Source organism: Fistularia commersonii, chromosome 29 (assembly GCF_037954325.1).
Source record: "Fistularia commersonii isolate RoL2024-O1a breed Wild chromosome 29, RoL_Fcom_v1.0, whole genome shotgun sequence".
NCBI classification, from domain to species: Eukaryota; Metazoa; Chordata; class Actinopteri; order Syngnathiformes; family Fistulariidae; genus Fistularia; species Fistularia commersonii.
The window spans coordinates 1,365,665-1,378,926 of NC_141312.1; the positions used below are offsets into that span (position 1 = coordinate 1,365,665).

At 49.5% G+C, this 13,262-nt stretch overlaps 1 protein-coding gene across 4 annotated transcripts in view; it reads left to right on the plus strand.

The window, feature by feature from the left end:
* LOC147216576 (neuronal migration protein doublecortin-like) overlaps window positions 1-13,262 on the plus strand; it is a 34,626-nt gene continuing 21,364 nt past the window's right edge. For all 4 annotated transcript variants that reach the window (XM_086177427.1, XM_086177429.1, XM_086177428.1 and 1 more), the window contains exons 1-3: window positions 1-174; window positions 3,681-4,097; window positions 8,130-8,470. In XM_086177427.1, coding sequence (XP_086033553.1) covers window positions 3,734-4,097; window positions 8,130-8,470 — 705 coding nt within the window. In that variant the 5' untranslated portion in view covers window positions 1-174; window positions 3,681-3,733. The remainder of the gene's footprint in view (window positions 175-3,680; window positions 4,098-8,129; window positions 8,471-13,262) is intronic.

The following is a 13,262-nucleotide window of genomic DNA, read 5'->3' on the forward strand; positions in this document are numbered from 1 at the left end:
GGCAACGGCTCGGCACTCAGACGGAGGCAGACAAAGGCGAGGGGAGAGACGGCGTGCCGCTATCCTGCAGCATCGACACACACTCTCACACCCCCTCCCCGCACACACACACCCACACACACACACACACATACACACACACACTTTCCCTTCACTCCGCAAGCAGCGACGCAGGTGAGTCCGCCCTGGGTGGGATTATCCGGGAGGTCACGTCAAATGGGATTACTTTTGACTTGCAGCGAACAGGTTGATATGTCATTGTGCTCATTTGACTGGATAATAAAACACACCGGTTTTTTCCCCATTCGTGTGTGTGTGTGTGTGTGTGTGTGTGTGTGTGTGTGTGTGTGTGTGTGTGTGTGTGTGTGTGTGTGTGTGTGTGTGTGTGTGTGTGTGAGAGAGAGAGAGAGCGAGCAGGTGGATTGGGAGGTGTGCGCACACCCAGCCCACGTTTCCGGGGCGGCATGTGGTCACACTCTTCCTCTTGGAAGTGTTGTATCTTAAACTTTTCTTTTATTCCTTTTCCTCATGTGACTTGAAACTACCTTTGTGTTGCTTGATGTAGCTCACTTGTCAGCTGTGTGAGGAAGAAGGGTCCTAATAGTGTGTGTGTGTGTGTGTGTGTGTGGTTCAATTAGGAACCAGCATAAAAATACCAATGATGCCTTATGGTGCAGCTGCAGAGCTGCTGCAAGAGGAGCTTCTTCTGCTGGACAATGCATGCGTTTTTTGCCGTGCTGGTTGTTCTCCCAGCTGTGGGTCAAAGTCTGCAGCGGTCCTGAGGGGAAAATCTCACCGCAGTGCAAATCATCCAATTCAAGATTGTCCCCCCCCCCCCCCTCAAATCTACAAACGACAAATATCAAGTTCTGTTATTCGGGAGATGGACTTTCTGGACTCAGCGGGAGCGGCAGGATAGTGATGTCACTCCTGAAGGCAGGAGCCGTGGTTGAGACAATGGACTGTCCTAGTTAACTGCTCCGCTGGGGAAGGGTCACTGTTAGCTCTGCCCATTAGTGCAGCAGATGGGCTCCAAACCTGGTCTTTGTCAGCAGAGGAGCTCCCGTTCCACACCCCTGTCAGCGTGGCTGTCATAAACCCCCTCCCCGATAGCGGCGCAGCCAGGGGTTAGCGGGGGGTTGAGGGGCCACGTGCATGGGTGGCGGCAGCGTGTGTCCTCTATTTTATTTTAATGGACTCTTGGTGTCATTCTGATCAATGAAGCGCCGTGTTTGTCTCTGCATCGGAGGGTGTAAAACATGGGAGACAATGGGAGATTTCAGAACTGGGAAGGACCAAATGTTTCAGGCGTGGGAGAGCAATTTAGAAATAACGTTTTAATTTTCACTCCCGGGCGGGCAAACGGAGGAGTGTTGGAAATCTGAAATCAGCTTTCTGAAAATGACAATGGTTTCCGATTCATAGTGATGCAGCGTTAAAAAAAAAATTTTTTTTTTTTTTTTTTTACTCCTCCGCACGTGAAGGGCGAGCAAGTCAATTTATACTGTAAATACTGTATACTGGGTGTCGGTATGTGCGGCCACATAGCCAAAGTCTGCAGCTTCAGTGTGATTTCTAGTTGTGCTTCTCCTGGGATGCAGTGTTCCTTTATACCTCAGCAGCGGTGTGTAACCACGCATCTCAGACATGAAACACGGCTTGAAAATCTGGACCGAAAGGCAATGAGTTTCCTCGTGTACTTTTAATAAAATGTCTGAGGGGGGGGGAGGGCACGTAATGAAAGGGAAAGTGTGTGAACGAGTGGTTTCACATTGATTTGATGTTACCAAGGAGACCGGACTGAGCTTATTTGGTCTGAGAGGTGTCCTACTGCATTGATTAAATCCACAAGTATAAATATTCCTGCAGCTTGACATCCCTGGAGTGCCGCCGTCCACGCCCCCTAGCATAAAATTTTCTCTTCTAGTGCCGGACGGTATTTATTTCCCTGTTCTCTCGCTCTTTTTCAATGAACCGACATTTGGACCTCCGAAGAAACCCGACACAGTGGCATGATAAGGGTTAAAATCCATCAGGGGTGGGTGGTGTCATGGCAGCATGACTCAAGCATACAAGTAACCCTTCCCACAATGGCATGCAGGGAAAGGGGCTCGTACTGAATTCACACATGAGGAAAAAGAATGAGCACGCGGTCCTCCAATCGGAAGGGTCGGTAGTTCGACTTCCAGCCCCTCCTATCTGCGTGCTGAAGTGTCCTTGGGCAGAAGGTCTGAAACCCAAGTTGCTCTGTGAATGGCAAACCACAAGGTACAGGACACGTACCTGTATCTTTGTCCGAATATGGGGATGGCGTGGAGATGTTTCAAGGACACTCGGAAAGAAACCGGAGATTAGAATGCGAGGGACAGAGCCAAACCAGGTACAGATAAATCTGTCTTTTGCGTGGGTGCAGAGCTGCGTATCAATGGGTGCTTTTGGTGTTTTTTGAGATAGAGGGCGAGTTGTGCTCAGCATGTGGGCGGATCGGCTTCAAATGGCAAAGCCGCTGCGGCGCTCGGACGGTCCGCGCCACGGCACAGTTTGCCTTTTTGTTTGCTCGACGTATAAGTGACTATTTACCATATTTGTTAAAGAGAATCTAAAATTGTAATTCAGGGGGAAAACAAGGGTGCTACTATCGAATCCCTATGAATGTAGGGAACCGATGTACTCCCACTCATGTGTTACGTTTCAACCCCCCGCCAAGTACTTGCTGGCAAATTCATAGCATGTATTTTGGGATTTAAACACTGCCAGAAGTATTACAACAATCAAGTCACGGTAGTTAGGATGTGTCACTGTTTGGGGGCGACGGACTATCAACCGCTGCCACGAACAAAGACGTGCTTGTCCGGAGCCCGAGATCCTTTCTTTTGGCGGAGATCATTTTTAGTGGGTCCATTCAGACTCGTCACGTGCAGATAAAAACCATGATCGCCCAAGCAGATGACACACTTGGTCCAGTGCTTTTATTACAGACAAGATGGTCTTCCAGAGTCACGAGGGTTCTTCTCCTATCATGGAACGGCGGAGTCTCTTTTAGTTTTTATTTCTTTTATTGCCAGTCGCACTAATCGTTCGAGGCAGGGCTAAGCTCACGTCCCGCTACATCCTCCGTGAAGAGCGAGAACTTTCTTCTCGTTTTAGAATCTATGTTACACATCTAGTAAGGCGTGTAAAGACGCACAGATGGCCAGTAATTCTTCGGAAGACGTGCCAAAACGTCGCGCACAGAGGCGAGCGTCTGTCGCAAAAGACGGCCATACCTTCGCGACAAATTGGCAAAGGCCAAACGGCACGTAGAGATGAAGAAGAGCAGCGGGAGGTAGTCGCTGTCCGCCCGGAGGACGTAGATGCCTTCAGGGTGCTCCCGCTGATGTCGGAGGGGAGCTCGTGTTGCGTCGTCCCCGTTTGACAGAAAGCGATCTAATTCTATCCGACGTAAGTCTTCACACCTGCTTTCGATTTACAAAAATTGGACCCTTTTTATTGCCTTCGTGAAAATCTGCAGCTAGAGTAGAGTCGGACTGCTGGCTAAAGGTGTTTAGCCAAGTAAAGCTGACGCTTTGCATTTCTTTTCCACTCAAATGGATAAATATTTTTTGTGGCTTCACGCCGTAATGCCAACTCTGTGATTTATGATATCCTAAAAACATTGTCTGGTCGTGTTTCCTCTCCAGAGCTCATCACCACCGCCACACATCTGCCACAGCCATCACAACTTTCAGTTGCCATGGAGCTAGATTTTGGACATTTTGACGAGCGAGACAAGGCATCCCGTAACCCGCGGGGCGGACGCTTGAATGGACTTCCGAGCCCGACCCACAGCGCCCACTGCAGCTTCTACCGCACTCGCACTCTGCAAGCTCTCACCAACGAGAAGAAGGCCAAGAAGGTGCGCTTCTACCGCAACGGGGATCGCTACTTCAAGGGCATCGTGTACGCCGTGGCCAACGACCGATTCCGCACCTTCGACTCGCTGCTGGCTGACCTCACGCGCTCGCTCTCTGACCACATCAACTTGCCACAGGGTGTCCGCTTCATCTTCACTATCGATGGCTCGCGCAAGATCTCCACCTTGGATGAATTAGAGGAAGGTAAGAACCTGTTGCTACTATGAACTCCTTTGCCTTCATAGATAAATTAGACGCTACAAGCTGGTACGCAGTGGTAAGCCTTTCTGCTTCAGAGAAAGAGGGTACCCTGGTTGGACTCCCACAGGGGGCCTTTCTATGTGGACTCCCCATGTTCTTTTTAGGGGCTCCTCTGGGTTACACATCCAGGAGTTCATTGGAAACCCTAAATTGTTGATGAATTGTAAATTGTAGGCTTCTCTATGTTGCTCTGTGATTGGCTGGCGAGCAGTCAAGGGCGAACCCCAACTCTCGCGCAATGATAGCTTGGAAAGGCTCCAGCTCCCTTGTACCCTGCCGGCAAGACGAGCGATACTAAAAATGAATGAATATTACAACGCACACAGCGTTCAAAGATCCCATTTCTATCCTAAGAAGATTTACAGCGACGTTTTTGTTGCTCCCCAAGATGAGAAGTTGATCTGATCAGTCTCGACTCCTGTAATCTCTTCCAGTGACATTGGTTTATAATCTGAAGAGGTTGCTTTGGGAGATGTGATTGACATGGTCCACTTTTTCCCCAACTGTGTTTACTTTTTTTTTTCAAGCTATGAAGGCATTTCAAGTAAAAATGTATTTTCTGCATTTAAGGTCAAAGGGCTCTTAACTTCCAGTTCATTTGCAGTAACATACATTTTCAGTCGAATAAATTTGAGAATCCAAAGAATGTCTTTGTCCAGCCTAAAAAAAAAAGCCGAGACTTGTTCTTTATTTTTCCACCTTAAGGCTAATTTATCATTCAGTATGTCCGTTTCCACTGCCTGCTTACTTCCATGTTATGCTTTACGTCACGATGATTGTTAAACAATACCGCCACTCCAGGTTCCCGTATTCAGACAATAACAAACATGGCGACGGTAGAGGAAAGGGTGAAGATGTATCCTCTAAAAAAAAAAGAGGCAGTGGAGTAATTGGCGACGGTCTATCCGGCCATTAGTGGCCAGAATATTCCTCCCCCTGGTTCGACCGATGCCATGTTGTCTTCTTCTTCTTCTCCTCTGGTCTAACTTGAGCATACCGCTATGACTCCTCGTGGTACGACTTCTTTGTTGGTGCTTTTGGCTACGTATCCGCGAACTCCCCGAGAACAGAACGTACAGGATTACGCAGGAAATGAACGCAGAGGATGGATGGATTAAATGTTGAGCATGAGCCTTAAACAAGCCATCCATGGTTTGGGTGTTTCTGGATTTGCAGAATAATGTTCATCCCACTGAAGACGATAAAATGCAAATTCCATCTCCAGTCAGGATCTGGATTGAAGTTTTATCAGTAAACCGTCAGCGTCCACTGACGCAAAAGGTCAAAGTCCCAATTACTGTCCCTCTTTACGAGTTTTTGATTCCCTCAAACGACATTCAGCACCGTGATGCCGCTTTGGAAGGCGATCAGTTCCTCCTCCTGTCGGATAGTCCACCCTATCAGGAGCCGCCGCCGTCTTGGCGCTCGACGTCTGATCTCCCACCGAGAACATAAGCATTTGAAATATTGTGGGAGTGGCTGAGTGGGATTTGGAAGCCTTTTATAGACGTTTCCAGCAATTAAAAGTTTTTCTTCACGCCGCTTTGGCTTTTTCGCGAACGAATCGGAAGCTACACGCGGGAGCGACTTGGTCGATCCAAAAAATGTCCTTTTCGTGGGCCACGTTTCTGGAACGCCGCGACGCCTTGCGGCCTTTTGGTTCTTCCTTATCAACCGTTTCTTGGCCGGTTTGGATGGGGGTGGAACGCACAGGGCGAGCTGGAAGATGGATGATAAACCGCAGATTAAACGTTTTGGAATTGAGATGATCATCTGTGCTGCTTGAGCTGCTCGGAGCAGATAGTGTGTGTGTGTGTGTGTGTGTGTGTGTGTGTGTGTGTGTGTGTGTGTGTGTGTGTGTGTGTGTGTGTGTGTGTGTGTGTGTGTGGCGAGCGCAGTGATGTCGGGGGTGTGCACGGTAAGCATTGTGCGGCAGGGAGCTTTTCGTTATGCCGCTTCGTACTGGATAGAATTAATTGCTCAATCTCTTCTGCACTGTGTAATCTGTTTTGTGCCTTTTGTCTTTCCCTTAATTTCCCCGCATTTGGCCTAATTGTTGCCTTCTGGATTCCCCCCTTTTTGCCAAAATGTTCCTTTCTCTGGCTCGCCTTCCCCTCCCCTCCGCCGCCTTTTTGTTTCTGTGCCGCGCCTGAGCAGGAGCGGCGCAATTTTCTGGCCCGGATGGCAGTTGATAAGTGAAAATGGGAGATTAGAGAATTCAAGGACAGGTCAGCCATTTTGGGGGGGAAAAAGTAGAACTGCAGTCTGCCTGCCGGATATTTTTAACCGCATTAATGACCGTTGATTTACATATGTGTAATGGAAAACAGGTGATTTTGTGCGTCCGAAATGATATCAAACAAGGGAATGAGCAGGAGAATAAGGTTCTGGTCTTCATCTAAATGTGTTGAGATCACGAGGAGCTGCCATCCTGCTCCTGGAAATGGAGTCGGGCTCATCACGACAAAGAAGAAATAGATTTTTCGCCCGGTTGCTGAAATGGAGTTTATGGTCTGGCTGCTGTTAGCGGTTAGCGGTTAGCGTTCCCGCCTCAAAGTAAGAAGGTCCCTGGTTGGATTCCAACCGGGGGTTCTCCTGTCGAGAACCCAACGAGGTTTTAAGCGTATGCGTAAACAGATTTGGAGATTTGTCAGACGTCCTGTCTGTGGACGAGGGGTTCGTTTTGATCGCTTCGTCTGAATCCGAGCCACAGTCGATGTGAACGACATGCAAAGCACATATGGATTCTCAGCAAGGTTAAAGCTTGACTTGTCATGCCGTGGAACTGGAGTCGGGTTCATCACGGCGAAGAAGAAATGGACTTTTGGCTCGATTGCTGAAACGGAGTTCATGTTTCGCTGCGGTTAGCGGTTAGCACTCCTCAGCTGGAGTCCGACGGAGGTTCCCCCTGGTCCACTTGGGGTTCCTCCGGTTTCCTCCGATCGTCCAAAAACGTGCATGGGGTTCATCGGAGACCCTAAATTGTCCAGATTTATAAATGACAGAGCGAACGGTTATGTCTCTACGATGAGAAGGTGATTCGTCCAATCTTTCGCCCGATGCCAGCTGGGATGGATGACGAACGAATGAACGAGCCCGCCTCCATCCAACCTCCACAGCCGCCGCCCCAAACGTTAATAGAAACACGGAGCTTTTCTGCTTCCACCTTCCATTCTGCAGTGAAGGGTTGGAAGTAGGACTGATCCTTGGCCATAGGGACATAAGAATAAGAATAAGAATAAGAACAACTTTATTAATCCCGAAGGAAATTGCAGTAAATTACATCTCACTAGCGCCTCCCTTGGAAGCAGCGCGGTGCTACAAGACACCCAGTGAGTTGGACGGTGGAACGGAAATTCAACCGAACCTGCAACACAAAGGGACTTTGAACGATTGTCTGAATTTTTTTTTCTTTTCCAGCGTATGCCATGTTAGTCCGATCTTTGCAGGGCTCTCCTGGGACAAACTTGACGCTGAGCTCATTCTTTCTTTCTTTTTCCTCCCTTCAACACCAGACAAAGACATGCATGTCGGAGCTACTTCATAATTCATAGTCGTACAATAAAACGGTATCGCTGGTATTATTTTCGGGTGTAAACGAAGGCGCTGAGTTTACACTGTGTTTTTAAATGTTGTTGTTATTCATGGGTATGCTTCCTGTCTTCAAATTTTCCATTTCCCCCCCAGAAGTAAGAGTCTTCTGCTGCTACGAGTTGGGAAATGAAGAGGTTTTAGATTTTTGTGGGGCTTAGAGGATCTCCTATGACAGCGTTTGGGGGCGGGGGGTTCCAGAAACATCTTGGAAAGTTAAAGCTATATGGGTTACGTTAGTCCAAGTGAGAGACGAGATTCGAGCTCGGTGATAATTTCTTCATTCCCTCCCCGGGATTGTGTGTCTGGAGATAGTTGGAATTATTGGGTCACTGTGGAGCAGCTCGGTGAGCACTAACTTCTTGCCGGTATGTGCTGTCTTAGGAGAAAGCTACGTCTGCGCGTCGGAGAACTTCTACAAGAAGGTCGACTACACGAAGAACGTCAACCCCAACTGGTCCGTGAATGTAAAGGCCTCCGCCAGCCAGAAGAACATACAGTCCTTGGCCGCCAAAGCCGCCAACGAGCCCAGAGAGAGCAAGGACTTTGTCCGGCCCAAGCTGGTGACGGTGATGCGCAGCGGCGTCAAACCGCGCAAGGCCGTGCGCGTCCTGCTCAACAAGAAGACGGCGCACTCCTTCGAGCAGGTGCTGACCGACATCACGGAGGCCATCAAGCTGGAAAGCGGCGTGGTCAAGCGGATCTACACGCTTGACGGCAAGCAGGTAGGAGATACACGTGTGCGCGTTGTGAATATGGCGCTCGATGCGCTACGGTCTTTTCCAGGACCCAGACTTTTCAATATGCACGTATCCCCCCCAAAAAAAAAGAAACTCATCACGTGCATCATGCAAATGAGTTCAGCGGGAGCTCTTTGTTCTGTCTATGAACCGCGGAAAGACGGCAGAGTGCAAGCAAAGCAGCACAAAAGGAAAAGGTCTGGTCCAGACTCAGGGATCCCATCAGAACCACGGCCCGCCGCCACACGTTACCATTTATTTACTTAAGGATGATGAGAATTCGTAAAGGTCGTTTTGCGCCGTCTTGGCTGTTCTATTTCCGAGGCCGTCGGTATTGTAAAGCTCAAGCGATGGTGCGCGAAAGGCCGAGCCCTGCGTCGTGTGTGTGTGTGTGATCACTTTGCTTCGTATTACGACAACGGGGTCGTCCCGGTCCCTTCGAACGCCTCATGTTTTACACATGAGGGATCGGTTTGTCGTTTTCAGACGCCGAGCGTCGGTCGAATCGAGAAAATCAATAAGCAAACACGACCGGTGTCAACCAGACGCTTGTGAACTCTACATCAAGTCGGGTTTTATTTACACGCCGCCAAATCCCCGACCCGGGTGTCTGGACACTTTCCATGCAGAGCAGGTCTGGACCGCACTCTTTAAGATGAACTACAGAAACCAAACATCGCCCCCTCGCCTCCTCCGCTGGAGCGAAGCACTCCAAGTGAGGAAGCGCCGCCTTTTGCCGATGCAGAAACCTCGAACGGATCCCAGCTCAGCGTGGGTGGCTTTCTGCCTCCACCAGTTGGTGCAGAAATAGCAAAAGCGAGATGTCGACAGAGGAGGTTTGCGGGTAGCGATCTATGAGTAATACCGATCGCGCTGACAGCTACATGCTAATAGCTAACACGATGCGGTGAAGCCACGCCCCCCGGGAGATGTTCCCATCGTGCACTAATGAAGGAACATGAGAGGTGCATCATGGGATGTCCCTCAAAAGAGTGAGCCTGCGGTAGCATAGCTAGGCGCTAGGCTAACTGCAACTACACGCTTTGTCAAAAGAGGTTTTAAACCAGTGCTCAAGCAAACGTGGCTAAATGTGGGTTCGTTTTTGATCGCCCCGCCTGAATCCGAGTCGACACGCAAAGCACATATGGATTCCCCGCATGGGTTCCCCCCCCCTTTGAAGGTTAAAGCTTGATTTGCATTCGCTTGAAAATGTACTCCTGATAAGCTACAGACGGAGGAGGGACGCGCGGCGACCTTGACTCGTCTTTGGCGCTCGGCAACCGGATCCGTGGGCTGTTTTCAGCCCCGCCAGAATTCAGGGCAGCGCCGTCCCCACGAGACGACCCCGCGGAGGAGCCCATCAGTCTCCGATCCACGGCGGCGGGACGCAGGAAGAGGCCAGAGTGGCGTCCTCCCCCCCCCGAACCAAAATGGAAAAGAATAACATAAAACACAACTAGCGCTGTCTCTGGCAGCCATTTGGGTTTTTCTTGCTTAAAAATCTGATTTTTAAACGCTTTTTTTAAAGGATTTTCCTGTCCCACACTCCCTTTTTTTTTTTTTTTTGTTAGCTTTAAGTTGGATTATGGGTTTCTAAAAGTATGCTAATGAAGCTTTAGCGCCGCATTCACACCTGACGCCCTGAGAGGATTCAAGGGGGTAAAAAAAAAACAAAACAAAAAGAGCATTTTTGTACATTTTTGGTTGCGTTTTCGTTCCCGAAGATCCCCCCTCTTGGCCCGGCGTCCTCCTCCAGCCGAGGAGGAAGACGCTCTCCCCTCCACGGCCTCGAAGAATGAGAGGAAAAGCTATAAATTGGAGCGCGGGACACTTCAGACCCATGTATGGCCAACGTGTTGGCGAGCAGTTATTTGTCAGTTAATAAATGCCATGTGGGACGTCTGGTACATTTGACTGAAGTGTGTGTGTGTGTGTGTGTGACCTCGAGGTTTAAAGGTTCCACATAATTCTGACGTCCCCTTTTAACTCCAGACATTCTCTCCATTAATGACGATGGAAATAAATACATTCTTCCTTCTCTATCAAACTGCATAAGAACAAAAAAGACAAAACACACACACACACACACACACTATCTCCGGAGGGGCCAGACTTTCATTTTCCCCAAAAATAGATGCAAGGCGTGTCAGTCGAAGCGCGGCGGCACCTTCCGCATGTTTAGGCTGGAAAACTCTTTAGGTTTTTGTCTTCATTGCAAATTGTGTGTGTGTGTGTGTGTGTGTGCAGAGATATTAGCATGTCTGCACACAGTGTCTCTGCAGTAAAGTCTGTTCTTTTCTTGCACGTGCAACAGAGACGACACCCCACTCAAACCCCCCCCTGAAAATTGCATTTTTATTTTGTTTGTTTTGCATAAAGACCTGTGGCCGTGGGCGCAGGTTTTTGAGCTCATTAGAAGAAAAACATTTTCTCGCTTTATCCAAAATACATAGTAGGCCGTGACCCGAGAGCTCCCTTCACCAGATACACCTCCCGGAGGGGGAGGGGAGGGTCGGCGAGGACTTGGTCCAGAAGTTCCTCCACCTCGGTGTTTTCTGAACCCACCGACGAAACGTAGACGGACGGATGTTTTATTCACGGGTGAACTTTGGAGCTCTTCTCGAGGGGTTGATCACGGACACCGTCTCTCCTATAAGATCGCTGTTTTCTCCTCATCTGCAGCTTCGGGCCTCGCGGTTTCACACGGCGTGTCGTCGGCGTACGTGGAAGCACGCGCAGACCGAGGCGGACATCTGTTCCCCGGTGCTCCCTTTGATACGCTTCTATGTTGTAATCCTGGTGCGGGGACACTTTCCTGTATCATTATTCATTGCAGATGGGCTGCTGATCATGTCCAGCTGAGCTTCTCAAGTCCTTGCACTTCCTCCATTTTTTTTTTTTTTCCTCCTGCTATATTAAAAAAAAAGGCACAGGGGCTTGAAGGAGGAGGAGGAGGAGGGGGATTTGATTTTAATGCCGTCTCCCAGGGGCGCCGTCCGCCGCCATCAGGTGTTTTTAATTCGAAAATTAGAATAATCTCCGCATCCTGCCGCTAATAATCGTAATTTCTCCCCATCGCTGGATTTCCGTTCTGCATCTTTTAAACCCGAAACCGGCAGCTCTTTGTGTGCGGAGGTAGACGGAGCCGCCGCCACGGCGGAGGTGATCCGGCGGAGGCAATATTGATGCAGTGCTGCCCCTCCCTGACTCGACTGCGCCGATCCTCCTCCTTTCCATTCCGTTGCAATAGCTGCTAGGACCGGTTGCTAGGCGACCACATCCCAGGCACAAAGAGAGCCCAGCTGGTGTGGACCGGTCTTGTCAGATAAACCACATCCTTGCTTGTGTGTGTGTGTGTGAGTTTTTGCAGTCAACGCGAGCTTGGGGTTTTAAAAAAAACCCTCGTCATGATTCATTTCCATGTTTTTATTCACCGGATTTGCATGGGTGGCTTTCAGAGGCTCCTCTTTTTCAAGGCTTTAGCTGGTGATTTTTTTATTATTTTTTTTCTCAAAACACGCTCTTGATGTGTTTTTGTGTTTTTCCCCCCTCTCAAACACTCTTTAACACCCCCACACACTCTCAAAAAGCCGGCACATTGCGTTTGTGTAGGGGAAGGGTGGGGCCCGGAGATTCACCGGAGTCATTTTCCATTCTTTAAGCATATTGGGCTTTTTTTTTTTTTTTGCTGACTATTCCTACTGCTTTTTCCAACACGCCCTCCCTCCACGGGCTGCATGGCTATCAGATGCCGAATTTTCTTATCAAGACCTCTGAATGTCGCTCTGCAGATCACCTGAATCGCACGCGTTCTCGCCGTTTGTCCTTGAATCGTCTGCAGGAAGCGAGCGAGCGCCCGTGGCTGTGACCCGGCTTACAAACCACCTTTTTTTTTTCCCCCTTCCTCTCTTACTTCTTCAACAAAGAGCCGCACTGAAAAGAAAAAAAATAGAAATAAGCGGTTGCTTTTTTTGGCAGCGGCAGGAGGTTATCTTTTGGAGAACAAGCCCTGCTTGAGGTGTTCGTAACTTGTGAAAAGAGACGATTCCAGGATCGGGTTCGGGACTCGGCGGTGGGTTTTTAAGGCGCCTTAGCGACTGAATGCAAAGGAAAGCCTCCTTTCTGCCGCGGTTATCAGCGCCTTTGCAGTCTGCCTGCTCTTTTGCCATGCTGCAGAAGCAGTTGTCATGGCAATAAGCCCCGCCGCGATGGATTCGGCGCGTGACAAAAAGCCGTAATACGCTGAGTGTGCTCTTTACATTGGATCTCACCTGTTTTTTTTTTTTTTTTTTTTTTTTTTTTTTTTTTTGCAGGCGGCTTCTTCTCTCTCGTGCACACACCTCACACACTCGTGGTGAAACCGAGGCGGACAAAGGAGCGCGGTCCCCACAATGAAGCATCAATGAAGCATCTCGGTCGGATCCCCCTCCTCCTCCTCCTCCTCCCCGAACCTCACGTCAACAAGTGAGCCCGACCCCGCGGGGAAGAGGAAGGAGCACAATTTAATAACGCTAAAGCCACATCAGTCAGCCAAATGGATAGGCCGTTTCCTCGGGGGTCGGGGGAAGGGCGGGTTAAAACAACACAGGGCACCAGCTGGTCCCCATGACTGTGCAGATATGGCCGCCTAACTGACTCATCTCGCCGTGCAGCGACTGGGTCACGGACGGGTCGCACGCTGATCAAATAATCATTAGCTCTGGCGAACTAGCGCCGGTTGGCCTTCGGGAAATTTGGCCCCCTCCGCGATGGGAAACACCGGAGAGAACATTCGGGG